General features: G+C 49.2%; 1 protein-coding gene across 1 annotated transcript; it reads right to left on the bottom strand.

The window, feature by feature from the left end:
• Positions 1–5,833: 5,833 nt before the first annotated feature.
• Positions 5,834–8,705, bottom strand: LOC142906525 (uncharacterized; the record flags this gene model as incomplete). Its single annotated transcript, XM_076054529.1, has 2 exons — positions 5,834–5,933; positions 8,077–8,705. Coding segments are annotated over 2 exons (729 nt in total), but the record flags the coding sequence as incomplete, so codon positions are not given.
• Positions 8,706–14,139: the final 5,434 nt, after the last annotated feature.

The following is a 14,139-nucleotide window of genomic DNA, read 5'->3' as shown; positions in this document are numbered from 1 at the left end:
CACACGCAAGATGGGTGAAGTGTGTTTTTAGGGCCGGGTGCATTGTGTCACGACTCGCCTGAGAGGCTGTGAGGAACGGAGGCTGCACTGTGGAACTTGAAGACTCTTGGATGGTGAGCACAGGATGCCACCAAGACGGCCCAAGATCTCCCTCCACAGCCGTTGAGAATGGCGGGAACGGCGTTTTGGCGGGAACCGCGTCCCGACCGCCCGCCAAAATGGCGGCGGCGCGTGCACCATGCGCGCGCGAATTTCCCGCCCAGGCACCCGCAGCAGCAGCAGCGGCGGCGGCGTCCTCTCTCCTCCAGCTCCGTCGCGCTCTCTCTCTCTCGATGGCGGCGAAGCAGCGACGTGATGTGCGTGCTGCTGCCCCGCCTGCAGCGCCATCTCCCTCCTTCACCGAGGCTGCAGAACCCCGGGGCTGCCCCGAAGATGATCGTCTCGCCTCCTCGTCGTGTGAAAGCGAGCAGGTAAGTTGTAGTAATCGTGCACATATAATAAGCTGACTAGGATAACACCTAACGTTATTTATTTTTCCGCAACTTCTGACACCAAATGTAGTGGGTTCGAATTAGGTGCACACACGACTCCTTGGGAGGCAACGCTGATTTATTAGAACGGTAAGTAATATAACACTGCACATAAGGTGGTGACCACCGACCTACTCTAGCTAACACATACTTCTCAAATACTCTAGCGTGACCCAGCCAGGTGGGCTACTGCCAGGTCCGCTGACTGGATGCTTGACTCTTCTTGGCGTCTTCACGATGCATCTTCGTTCTTGATACGGGCAGCCTCGAACCTCGTGAGGAGGCTGCTTATATGGGCCTCGGCGTGCCCGGGCCCCACCCCGGCCACACCTCCCTTCGAGAACCCTCTCGAAGCGCCCCTGCTGTCCACATGCCCTCCGAGGTGCCCCCTAGGCCCCCGGCCCCCACTGGGGTCCAGTCACGTGTCCAGCCGGGGTCACAGAGAGTGCCACGGCCTCACACCACCCTCGTGGCCTCCCGAGCCCAGCACCGGCCCTGACGTCATTCCCGCCTCCAGCCGGGATGACGTCATGCATGTGTGTAGACCCGCGTGGTCATGATGCTCCCCCGCATAGTGACGTCACGCTTGTGCGTGTGTACACAGTAGTGATGCTACCATCACTACACAGGTGAGCCCCGTCAAGGACGATACCGCCACCCACCCAGCACAGACACTTGTACAGGTGAGCCCCGTCAAGGACGTCACCCACCCACCCAGCACAGACACCTGTACAGGTGAGCCCCGTCAAGGACGCCACCTACCCAGCACAGACACCTGTACAGGTGAGCCCCGTCAAGGACGTCACCCACCCACCCAGCACAGACACCTGTGCAGGTGAGCCCCGTCAAGGACACCACCCACCCAGCACAGACACCTGTACAGGTGAGCCCCGTCAAGGACGTCACCCACCCAGCACAGAGACCTGCATAGGTGAGCCCCGTCAAGGACACCACCGGCAGTGACCCAGCACAGACACCTGTACAGGTGAGCCCCGTCAAGGACGACACCCACCCACCCAGCACAGACACCTGTACAGGTGAGCCCCATCAAGGACGACACCCACCCACCCAGCACAGACACCTGTACAGGTGAGCCCCGTCAAGGACGTCACCCACTCAGCACAGACACCTGTACAGGTGAGTCCCATCAAGGGCGTCACCGCCACCCACTCAGCACAGACACCTGTACAGGTGAGCCCCGTCAAGGACGCCACCCACCCAGCACAGACACCTGTACAGGTGAGTCCCATCATGGACGTCACCCACCCACCCAGCACAGACACCTGCACAGGTGAGCCCCGTCAAGGACGCCACCTACCCAGCACAGACAGCTGTACAGGTGAGCCCCGTCAAGGACGTCACCCACCCACTCAGCACAGACACCTGTACAGGTGAGCCCCGTCAAGGACACCACCCACCCAGCACAGACACCTGTACAGGTGAGCCCCGTCAAGGACGTCACCCACCCAGCACAGACACCTGTACAGGTGAGCCCCGTCAAGGACGACACCCACCCAGCACAGACACCTGTACAGGTGAGCCCCGTCAAGGACGATACCGCCACCCACCCAGCACAGACACCTGTATAGGTGAGCCCCGTCAAGGACGCCACCCGCAGTGACCCAGCACAGACACCTGTACAGGTGAGCCCCGTCAAGGACGTCACCCACCCAGCATAGACACCTGTACAGGTGAGCCCCGTCAAGGACGCCACCCACCCAGCACAGACACCTGTACAGGTGAGCCCCATCAAGTACGTCACCCACCCACCCAGCACAGACACCTGTACAGGTGAGCCCCGTCAAGGGCGTCACCCACCCAGCACAGACACCTGTACAGGTGAGCCCCGTCAAGGACGCCACCCACCCACCTCAGCACAGACACCTGTACAGGTGAGCCCCGTCAAGGACATCACCGCCACCCACCTCAGCACAGACACCTGTACAGGTGAGCCCCGTCAAGGACACCACCCACCCACCCAGCACAGACACCTGTACAGGTGAGCCCCATCAAGGGCGTCACCCACCCAGCACAGACACCTGTACAGGTGAGCCCCGTCAAGGACGCCACCCACCCAGCACAGACACCTGTACAGGTGAGCCCCGTCAAGGACACCACCGGCAGTGACCCAGCACTAATACGAGGAGGCCCCAGTTGTAGAGGAGTTGTAAGCTGGAGAAGCGTCCGCGTGTGCGTGAGTCGCGCCTGTGCGTCAAGGCCGTCATTATAATAAATGTTGGGGGACACATCCCTCCCAATATTCAAATATGCTCAAAATCTCCCCCCCCCCCACCCCACAATATATTGCTATAAACTAGATGTGTGTTTATGTGATTGTGGTTATGGTTGTACTTTATAAATCCCTCACCTCTGCCATGACATACAATGAAAGAAGAAAAAAAGAGATAAAAACAGAGCAATGTAATAAATACAATAATACACACTTAGACATTCTTGTAAAACATAAATAAAAAAGAGTCCGTGCCATGTGTTAGTGAATTTTTTTTTTATATTTTAGGCAGGAAATTCGTTTTCAAATGTAGATTTTATTTTTTTCTAGGAGGGGGACCCCCCCCCCCCGCCCAGACCCACTGCAAGATTTCGTCCCCCCCCCCCCAATGTTGACTCCAATGCTACGGCCTTGGTGCGCGTGCCAAAGGCCTGGCACCAACGGTGTCAAGGAGGAGGCTCGTGAAGGACGCTGCTGCTGCTGCTACTGGGCAGTGCCAGGCTAGGTGCACCTCGAGGCTACCGGGCAGCTGGAGGCAGTCGCCCTTCAGCAGCAACAACGGAGGGCAGAGGAGCGACCCGTGGCACCTGCTGGGTCTGTCACGTGACCTCCTGGTGCACCTAGCCTGGCACAGCAGGGATGGGGTCACAGATGGTGGTGGTGTCTCTACCACGCATCTCAGTCGACCCGTGGCACCTGCTGGGTCTGTCACGTGACCTCCTGGTGCACCTAGCCTGGCACAGCAGGGGGGGGGTCACAGCTGATTGGTGGTGCCTCTACCACGCATCTCAGTCGACCCGTGGCACCTGCTGGGTCTGTCACGTGACCTCCTGGTGCACCTAGCCTGGCACAGCAGGGGGGGGGGTCACAGCTGATGGTGGTGTCTCTACCACGCATCTCAGTCGACCCGTGGCACCTGCTGGGTTTGTCACGTGACCTCTTGGTGCACCTAGCCTGGCACAGCAGGGGGGTCACAGCTGATGGTGGTGTCTCTACCACGCATCTCAGTCGACCCGTGGCACCTGCTGGGTCTGTCACGTGACCTCCTGTCGACACTTCACGTGGCAGCCTCAAAGTGCACCTAGCCTGGCACAGGCGCCGTGGTGATGTCACAGTCACGGTAGTGGCCAATGGCTGGGAATTTCATCTTGGTATGTGCGTATGTTTACCCAAGTAAGTTTAGCTGCCTATGTCAAACGTATCTGTGTGTGTCTGTGTGAGAGTAACGGGTGTGTAAGTTAACGTAAATGTATCTGCACGCACACAACATGTTAGTGGTTGTCCATGTGTGTGTGTATACACGAGCCTCCTCCACTGAGGCCGATCTTGACACCGCTGGTACCGGTCATCGGCAAGTCCACTCGGCTCCACGTCCTCCCGTACCACGTCACTCCATCTCTTCTCTAGCCCGTGCCGCGCCCGTTTAGCCCCCTCGATCCGGCCAAACAAAAGCTGTTTCGGCATGCGGTGGCTGGGCATGCGGGCTACATGACCCAGCCAACGCAGCCTTGCCTGCCGGAGGAGCTCACCGATGGGACTCTACCCAGATCTTTCAAGGATTTGTGAGCTCCTCACACAATCCAGCCTGGATCGTAGGCAGGCCAGGACGCTACTGGGCAGTTGGAGGCAGTCGCCCTCCAACAACAAAGGAGGGCGGAGGATCGACGCTCACAACAACGAGCGGAGCGCCGGGTGGCTAAAGCACAGCAAGTTGGCACAGTACGGGGCACAGGTGGTGCATCGGCCAGTCATCTCAGTCAGTCGACCCGTGGCAATTGCTGGGTCTGCCCCGTGGCCTCCTGCCAGCGGGCGTTCGACACTTCACTATACACTACACTGTACACTACACTATACACTACACTATACACTACTATACACTACACTATACACTACACTACACACATCACTCTACATTATACACTACACGAAACACTACACTATACACTACACTATACTACACTATACATTACACTATACACTACACTATACACTACACTATACACTACACTATACACTACTATATATTACACTACACTATACACGACACTACACACTACACTATACACTACTATACACTACCCTATACACTACACTATACACTACACTATACACTACTATACACTACACTATACTACACTATACACTACACTATACACTACACTATACACTACTATATATTACACTACACTATACACGACACTACACACTACACTATACACTACACTATACACTACTATATATTTTGTGAAGCTATGAACATCCATACTCTTTGGTTCTTTCGGCAAAGTCACGTAGGTGGAAAAACTAAAATGAAGCTAAATATAATATCACGACGTTTCTATCGCAGCAGTCGCTGGTTCAGCAGTTCCACTGTTGGGTTATTTGTGTTGCGATGGAAACGTTGTGATGTTTACTATCTTGTTTTACTTTAGTTTTTCTACCTGCGTGACTTTGCCGAAAGAAGCACCACCCCTGTGCGTGCGCGTGAGAGAGACGCAGTGAAATTTACAGCGACCACGACCACGACGATGAAAAAAAGATCCCAGAGAGCATTGTGCGGCGTGTGCAGATTTCAGTTCCAGGAAGCGGACCGTGAGCCCGCCACAAACGGCGAGATGGTGGTGGTGGTGGTAGAGGTGGTGGTAGAGGTGGTGGTGGTGGTGATGGAGGTGGTAGAGGTGGTGGTGGTAGAGGTGGTGGTGGTAGAGGTGGAGGTGGTGGAGATGGTGGTAGAGGTGGTGGTGGTGGTGGTGGTTGTGGAGGTGGTAGAGGTGGTGTTAGAGGTGGTGGTGGTGGTGGTGGAGGTGGTGGTTGTGGAGGTGGTAGAGGTGGTGGTAGAGGTGGTGGTGGTTGTGGAGGTGGTAGAGGTGGTGGTAGAGGTGGTGGTGGTTGTGGAGGTGGTAGAGGTGGTGGTAGAGGTGGTGGTGGTGGAGGTGGTGGTGGTGGTTGTGGAGGTGGTGGAGGTGGTGGTGGAGGTGGTGGTGGTTGTGGAGGTGGTAGAGGTGGTGGTAGAGGTGGTGGTGGTGGTGGTTGTGGAGGTGGTAGAGGTGGTGGTGGTGGTGGAGGTGGTGGTGGTGGTTGTGGAGGTGGTAGAGGTGGTGGTAGAGGCAGAGCTCAAGCCCAGCGGGCTCGTCGTGTTAGAAATTGACAGCAGCGGCACCGAAAACAAAGGACTCTGAACGCGTCATGATGTCGATTATAAATGTGGAGGGGAGGAGGGGGTAGAGAGAGACACGTGACCACGGGTAGATAAAGACACGTGACCACGGGGTAGAGAGAGACACGCAGACTCCAAATATACAGCAGCAGCAAAAGGCGTCAGTGGTCGGGATGGAGCCCACGACCTCCTGCACACCAGGCGAGGTAGTCAACATCTCCTAGCCAACGTGATGATGGTAGTGGAAGCCACGAACTCTTGTACACCAGGCGAGGTAGTCAACATCTCCTAGCCACCGTGATGATGATAGTGGTGGAACCCACGACCTCCTGTACACCAAGCGAGGTAGCCAACATCTCCAAGTCACCGTGATGATGGTGGTGGAACCCACGACCTCCTGTACACCAGGCGAGGTAGTCAACATCTCCTAGCCACCGTGATGATGATGGTGGTGGTGGTGGAACCCATGACCTCCTGTACACCAAGCGAGGTCGTCAAAATCTCCTAGCCCACCCTGTGACGTCGCCACGAGGCTCCACCAATCAAAGGCCAGGCAGCATTCGCCCACGCGATGAGGCAGCCGGGCCGAGGCGATGGAGATCGCCGCCCCCGATAGCTTCGCCGCTGCGTCAGCTCCATGAAGGTTGCGGTTAGGGTATACAGTGAAGGAAAAAAGTATTTGATCCCCTGCTGATTTGGTACGTTTGCCCACTGACAAAGAAATGATCAGTCTATAATTTTAATGGTAGGTTTATTTGAACAGTGAGAGACAGAATAACAACAAAAAAATCCAGAAAAACGCATGACAAAAATGTTATAAATTAATTTGCATTTTAATTAGAGAAATAAGTATTTGACCCCTCTGCAAAACATGACTTAGTACATGGTGGCAAAACCCTTGTTGGCAATCACAGAGGTCAGACGTTTCTTGTAGTTGGCCACCAGGTTTGGTTTACACACATCTCTGGATATAGACTGATCATTTATTTGTCAGTGGGCAAACGTACAAAATCAGCAGGGGATCAAATACTTATTTCCCTCACTGTATATATAGTGTGTATATATGCAGTATATACATACTGTGTATATATGCAGTATATATGTACACTATGTAAAGATGCAGTATATACACTGCGTATATATGTAGTAATTATAATAAATTTGTTTTCAAAAAATAAATTATAATGAGATTTTTTAGAAAAAAATTATCATTAGTTTTTTTATAATTCGTTTTTTCTAAAGAAATTGCGTTTTAGTTTCTATAGAAAAAAAAACAAATTATAATGAGTTTTAATCCCGTAGAAAATTAGTTAAATAATTCTACAACGCGTTCATTATTTCGTGGGGTCGAGCCAACTTCACGGTTCCAACCGCAAGGCGCTGACCACAACCACCACAACCACAACCACCACAACCACAACCACCACCACCAGTCACTCCACACGCTCCATCACCACCACCACCACAACCACCACCACCACCAGCCACTCCACACGATCCATCACCACCACCACAACCACCACCAGTCACTCCACACGATCCATCACCACCACCACCACAACCACCACCACCAGTCACTCCACACGCTCCATCACCACCACAACCACCACCACCACCAGCCACTCTACACGATCCATCACCACCGCCACAACCACCACCAGTCACTCCACACGATCCATCACCACCACCACAACCACAACCACCACCACCAGTCACTCCACACGCTCCATCACCACCACCACAACCACCACCACAACCACCACAACCACCACCAGTCACTCCACACGCTCCATCACCACCACCACCACAACCACCACCAGCCACTCCACACGCTCCACCACAACCACCATCATCACCAGCGGCAGTTACTCCACACGCTCCATCATCACCACCATCATCACCACAATCATTACCATCATCACCACCATCATCACCATCACCACCATCATCAACATCATCACCATCACCACCATCACCACCATCACCACTACCATCACCACCATCACCACCACGATCATCACCACCATCACCATCATCACTACCATCACCACCATCATCACCACCATCAGCCTGCACGGCGACAGAGGAAAGCAGCAGTGAAGAGGTGAGTCTGCGAGCCCTCCTCCTATCTCAGATTCTCCTTCTTCTCCTTCTTCAGCTTCTTCTTCTTCTTCAGCTTCAGCTTCTCAGCTTCAGCTTCTTCAGCTTCAGCTTCTTCTTCTTCAGCTACAGCTTCTTCAGCTTCTCCTTCTTCTTCAGCTTCAGCTTCTTCTTCTCCTTCTTCAGCTTCAGCTTTTTCTTCTTCAGCTTCTTCTTCTTCAGCTACAGCTTCTTCAGCTACAGCTTCTTCAGCTTCTCCTTCTTCTTCAGCTTCAGCTTCTTCTTCTCCTTCTTCAGCTTCAGCTTTTTCAGCTACAGCTTCTTCTTCAGCTTCTTCTTCAGCTACAGCTTCTTCAGCTTCTTCAGCTTCTTCTTCTTCAGCTACTTCAGCTTCTTCAGCTTCTTCTTCAGCTACAGCTTCTTCTTCTTCTTCAGCTTCTTCAGCTTCAGCTGTTTCTTCTTCAGCTTCTTCTTCAGCTTCTTCTTCTTCAGCTACTTCAGCTACTTCAGCTTCTTCTTCAGCTACAGCTTCTTCTTCAGCTACAGCTTCTTCTTCTTCAGCTTCTTCTTCTCCTTCTTCAGCTTCTTCTTCTCCTTCAGCTTCTTCTTCTTCAGCTTCTTCTGCTTCAGCTACAGCTTCTTCAGCTTCTTCTTCAGCTTCTTCTTCTTCAGCTACTTCAGCTTCTTCAGCTACTTCAGCTTCTTCAGCTTAAGCTTCTTCTTCAGCTTCTTCTTCTTCAGCTGCAGCTTCTCCTTCTTCAGCTTCTTCTTCTTCAACTACAGCTTCTTCAGCTTCTTCTTCAGTTACTTCATCTTCTTCTACTTCAGCTTCTTCTTCAGCTACAGCTTCTTCAGCTTCTTCTTAAGCTTCTTCTTCAGCTACAGCTTCTTCTTCTTCAGCTACAGCTTCTTCTTCTTCTTCAGCTTCTTCTTCAGCTACAGCTTCTTCAGCTTCAGCTTCTTCTTCAGCTTCTTCTTCAGCTTCTTCTTCTTCAGCTACAGCTTCTCCTTCTTCAGCTTCTTCTTCTTCAGCTACAGCTTCTTCAGCTTCTCTTTCTCCTTCTTCTTCAGCTTCAGCTTCTTCTTCTTCTTCTCCTTCTTCAGCTTCTTCAGCTTCAGCTTTTTCTTCTTCAGCTTCTTCTTCAGCTACAGCTTCTTCTTCAGCTACAGCTTCTTCTTCTTCAGCTTCTTCTTCAGCTTCTTCTTCTTCAGCTACAGCTTCTTCAGCTTCTTCTTCAGCTACAGCTTCTTCTTCAGCTACAGCTTCTTCTTCAGCTTCTTCTTCAGCTTCTTCTTCAGCTACTTCAGCTTCTTCTTCTTCAGCTACAGCTTCTTCTTCAGCTTCTCCTTCTTCAGCTTCTTCTTCTTCAGCTTCTTCTTCTTCTTCAGCTTCTTCTTCTTCAGCTTCTTCTTCAGGTTCTTCTTCTTCAGCTACTTCAGCTTCTTCAGCTACAGCTTCTTCAGCTTCTTCTTCAGCTTCTTCTTTAGCTTCTTCTTTAGCTTCTTCTTCAGCTACAGCTTCTCCTTCTTCAGCTTCTTCTTCTTCAGCTACAGCTTCTTCAGCTTCTTCTTCTTCAGCTACTTCAGCTTCTTCTTCTTCAGCTACAGCTTCTTCAGCTTCTTCTTCTTCAGCTACAGCTTCTTCAGCTTCTTCAGCTTCTTCTTCTCCTTCAGCTACAGCTTCTTCTTCTTCAGCTACAGCTTCTTCTTCTTCAGCTACTTCAGCTTCTTCAGCCTCTTCTTCTTCAGCTTCTTCAGCTTCTTCTTCTTCAGCTACTTCAGCTTCTTCTTCTTCAGCTACAGCTTCTTCAGCTTCTTCTTCAGCTACAGCCTCTTCAGCTTCTTCTTCTTCAGCTACTTCAGCTTCTTCAGCTTCTTCAGCTTCTTCTTCTCCTTCAGCTACAGCTTCTTCTTCTTCTTCTTCAGCTACAGCTTCTTCTTCTTCAGCTACTTCAGCTTCTTCAGCCTCTTCTTCTTCAGCTACTTCAGCTTCTTCTTCTTCAGCTACAGCTTCTTCTTCTCCTTCTTCAGCTACAGCTTCTTCAGCTTCTTCTTCAGCTACTTCAGCTTCTTCAGCTTCTTCTCGTACGGCTGGAGCGAGGGAGTCATTCCAAGTGGTCAAGACAACTGCGTTAGCCATGGATTCAACATTGGGGGGGGGGGGGTGGGAATCTTACAGGGGGTCTGGGGGGATCCCCCCCATCCCACCCCGGAAATTTTTTTATAAATTTGAAAACGAATTTCCTGCCTAAAATATAAAAAACTCACTAGCACGTGGGATGGAATTTTAATTTATGTTTTACAATAATGTCTAATAGTGTTAGTGGTAGTGTATGGTCAATGTTAGTGTATTGTCAATGTTAGTCTATGGTCAATGTTAGTGTATTGTCAATGTTGGTCTATGGTCAATGTTAGTGTATGGTCAATGTTAGTGTATTGTCAATGTTGGTCTATGGTCAATGTTAGTGTATTGTCAATGTTAGTGTATCGTCAATGTTAGTGTATGGTCAATGTTAGTGTATTGTCAATGTTGGTCTATGGTCAATGATAGTGTATTGTCAATGTTAGTGTATTGTCAATGTTAGTGTATTGTCAATGTTAGTGTATCGTCAATGTTAGTGTATTGTCAATGATAGTGTATTGTCAATGTTGGTCTATGGTCAATGTTAGTGTATTGTCAATGTTAGTGCATCGTCAATGTTAGTGTATTGTCAATGATAGTGTATTGTGAATGTTAGTGTATTGTCAATGTTAGTGTATCGTCAATGTTAGTGTGTTGTCAATGTTAGTGTATTGTCAATGTTAGTGTGTTGTCAATGTTAGTGTATCGTCAATGTTAGTGTGTTGTCAATGTTAGTGTATTGTCAATGTTAGTGTATTGTCAATGCTAGTGTATGGTCAATGTTAGTGTATGGTAAATGTTAGTGTATTGTCAATATTAGTGTATTGTCAATGTTAGTGTATGGTCAATATTAGTGTATCGTCAATGTTAGTGTATTGTCAATGTTAGTGTATTGTCAATGTTAGTGTATCGTCAATGTTAGTGTATAGTCAATGTTAGTGTATGGTGAATGTTAGTGTATTGTCAATGCTAGTGTATGGTCAATGTTAGTGTATGGTAAATGTTAGTGTATTGTCAATATTAGTGTATTGTCAATGTTAGTGTATGGTCAATATTAGTGTATCGTCAATGTTAGTGTATTGTCAATGTTAGTGTATTGTCAATGTTAGTGTATCGTCAATGTTAGTGTATAGTCAATGTTAGTGTATGGTGAATGTTAGTGTATTGTCAATGTTAGTGTATGGACAATGTTAGTGTATGGACAATGTTAGTGTATGGTCAATGTTAGTGTATTGTCAATGTTAGTGTATGGTCAATGTTAGTGTATAGTCAATGTTAGTGTACGGTTAGTGTTAGTGTATTGTCAATGTTAGTGTATGGTCAATGTTAGTGTATTGTCAATGTTAGTGTATTGTCAATGTTAGTGTATTGTCAATGTTAGTCTATGGTCAATGTTAGTGTATGGTCAATGTTAGTGTATGGTCAATGTTAGACGACTATGGGCAATGTTGTTAGTCTATGGGCAATGTTGTTAGTCTATGGGCAATGTTGTTAGTCTATGGGCAATGTTGTTAGTCTATGGGCAATGTTGCTAGTCTATGGGCAATGTTGTTAGTCTATGGGCAATGTTGTTAGTCTATGGGCAATGTTGTTAGTCTATGGGCAATGTTGTTAGTCTATGGGCAATGTTGTTAGTCTATGGGCAATGTTGTTAGTCTATGGGCAATGTTGTTAGTCTATGGGCAATGTTGTTAGTCTATGGGCAATGTTGTTAGTCTATGGGCAATGTTGTTAGTCTATGGGCAATGTTGTTAGTCTATGGGCAATGTTGTTACTCTATGGGCAATGTTGTTAGTCTATGGGCAATGTTGTTAGTCTACGGGCAATGTTGTCAGTCTACGGGCAATGTTGTTAGCCTATGGGCAATGTTGTTAGTCTATGGGCAATGTTGTTAGTCTATGGGCAATGTTGTTAGTCTATGGGCAATGTTGTTAGTCTATGGGCAATGTTGTTAGTCTATGGGCAATGTTGTTAGTCTATGGGCCATCTTGATTTGAAGCTTCCGTGACTACAATAATCCATACTCTTTGGTTCTTTCGGTAAAGTAACAAAATCACGACGTTTCGAACGCAACACCCAAGCGTTTGTCTTCAGGTGACAATCGCGATAACTGCGTTATCTGCTGCGAGCAGCACGATTGTCTGCTCCCTTGTGAATTATTTTGGGCTGGATGGTGGTCGGAAATATTTTTTGGCAACCCCTGCTATGTATGGTAAAGTGATGGTGTGGTAAAGTGATGAGGATCCACGTTGCGTTACCGGCCCTGGGGGTCTTAACGGAGAGAGGTTTTTCTTTTTTTTCGACTTAAAACTTTCGTGACTGCAGGGATTCGTATTCTCGGTTCTTTCGGTAAGTCACGTAGATAGAAAATAAAAAAAAATTGAAATTTAATAAAAAATTTAAATATAAATACATTTAAAAAAATAAAAGCAAAAAAAACCACGATAAAAAATAAAAATAGCAAAATTATGAAGACCGCTTGTGTTGCGATCGAAACGTCGTGGCATTTTTTTACTTTTATTACTTTCAATTTAATTTTATTTTCAATTTTATTTTCCTATTAAAATTTTTTTATCGTGTTTTTTTGCTTTTATTATTTTCAGTATATTTTTTGTTTAATTCAATTTTATAATTTTTACTTTCTATCTACGTGACTTTACCGAAAGAACCAGGAACACCGGAGAGAGCCTTTCATTTCCCATTTGTGCATCATCTGCTGCTGCCCACGAGCAGCTTCGCGGAAGATCAAACAAACCTCAGGGGGATCTTCTGCGTTGATGCCTTTCACAACGGGGGCGGTGTTCGCTTGCGAGTTCCTTTCAACTTCATTCACCTCTCCCAATCTTCGTCGGGGGGGGGGGGGCGGGGTTGGTTGGATTGAACGCGACATCATTGAAGGGTTATAATCGCGTGGGGTCCAAAAGGGGGGCTCGCGCCGTGACTTCAAAGTGATCGCGGGGGATGTCATTGAGGTCCACGGCGAATGTGGCGAGGGGCGACCGTCTTCATCGACTCGCAGGGAGGGGACTTCTCCGCAGGGGTTGCGACGGATGGGCCGAGGGGGAGAGGTGTGGCAACGTTACGGGCGGCCCGCGGTGTTGGGGGTCGTCGACTCGAGGTTTCCCCGGCGATCCATCCGCCGCATCGCAGCGTTCAGTTGGTTTACATCGACTGGACACGGGTGGTGACTTACCGACTGCTCCATACAACTGGCGGAGCCAGTGGGTGGGGGGGGGGGTGGTACGTGCCCCCCCCCCAATTATCTGATCGAAATCCCTAATTTCAATCGGATCATTGGGGTTTATTGGTAACTAGCGGGAAGTACTCGGCGTTGCCCAGGTCTTAAAAATATTTCAAAACTACTCTTAAAAATCTAACAGCAGTGCGTACTGACTGTGGTGGCACCTTCTATGATTACAGCAGTGCATACTGACTGCGGTGGTACCTGCTATGATTACAGCAGTGCATACTGACTGTGGTGGTACCTGCTATGATTACAGCAGTGCATACTGACTGCGGTGGTACATGCTATGATTACAGCAGTGCATACTGACTGCGGTGGTACCTGCTGATTACAGCAGTGCATACTGACTGCGGTGGTACCTGCTATGATTACAGCAGTGCATACTGACTGTGGTGGTACATGCTATGATTACAGCAGTGCATACTGACTGTGGTGGTACATGCTATTATTACAGTAGTGTATACTAACTGCGGTGGTACCTACTATGATTACAGCAGGGCATACCGACTGTGGTGGTACCTGCTATCACCACAGTAGTACATGCTGACTCTATAGCAGTATTTATCGACTCTATAGCACACAAAGTACTCACCTGACAGAGTGGCGTGGTGAGGCCTAGTCCCGTGCAGAGCCTCCGGCCTTGCCTAGATAGTCCAGCCGGTCGAGGTGGCACCTTGGCAGGCTGGGCTGCTACCCCTGACCCCCCCCCCTCCCCCCCCCCCCCCCAGGCACGATGTCCCTGGCCGCTCTGCAGTA

This window comes from Petromyzon marinus, chromosome 66 (genome assembly GCF_048934315.1).
Source record: "Petromyzon marinus isolate PM22_M1 ecotype Great Lakes invasive population chromosome 66, UKy_Petmar_22M1.pri1.0, whole genome shotgun sequence".
Taxonomy (NCBI): Eukaryota; Metazoa; Chordata; class Hyperoartia; order Petromyzontiformes; family Petromyzontidae; genus Petromyzon; species Petromyzon marinus.
Note: the sequence above shows the minus strand (reverse complement) of the source record. Positions and strands in the feature narration are given on the sequence as shown.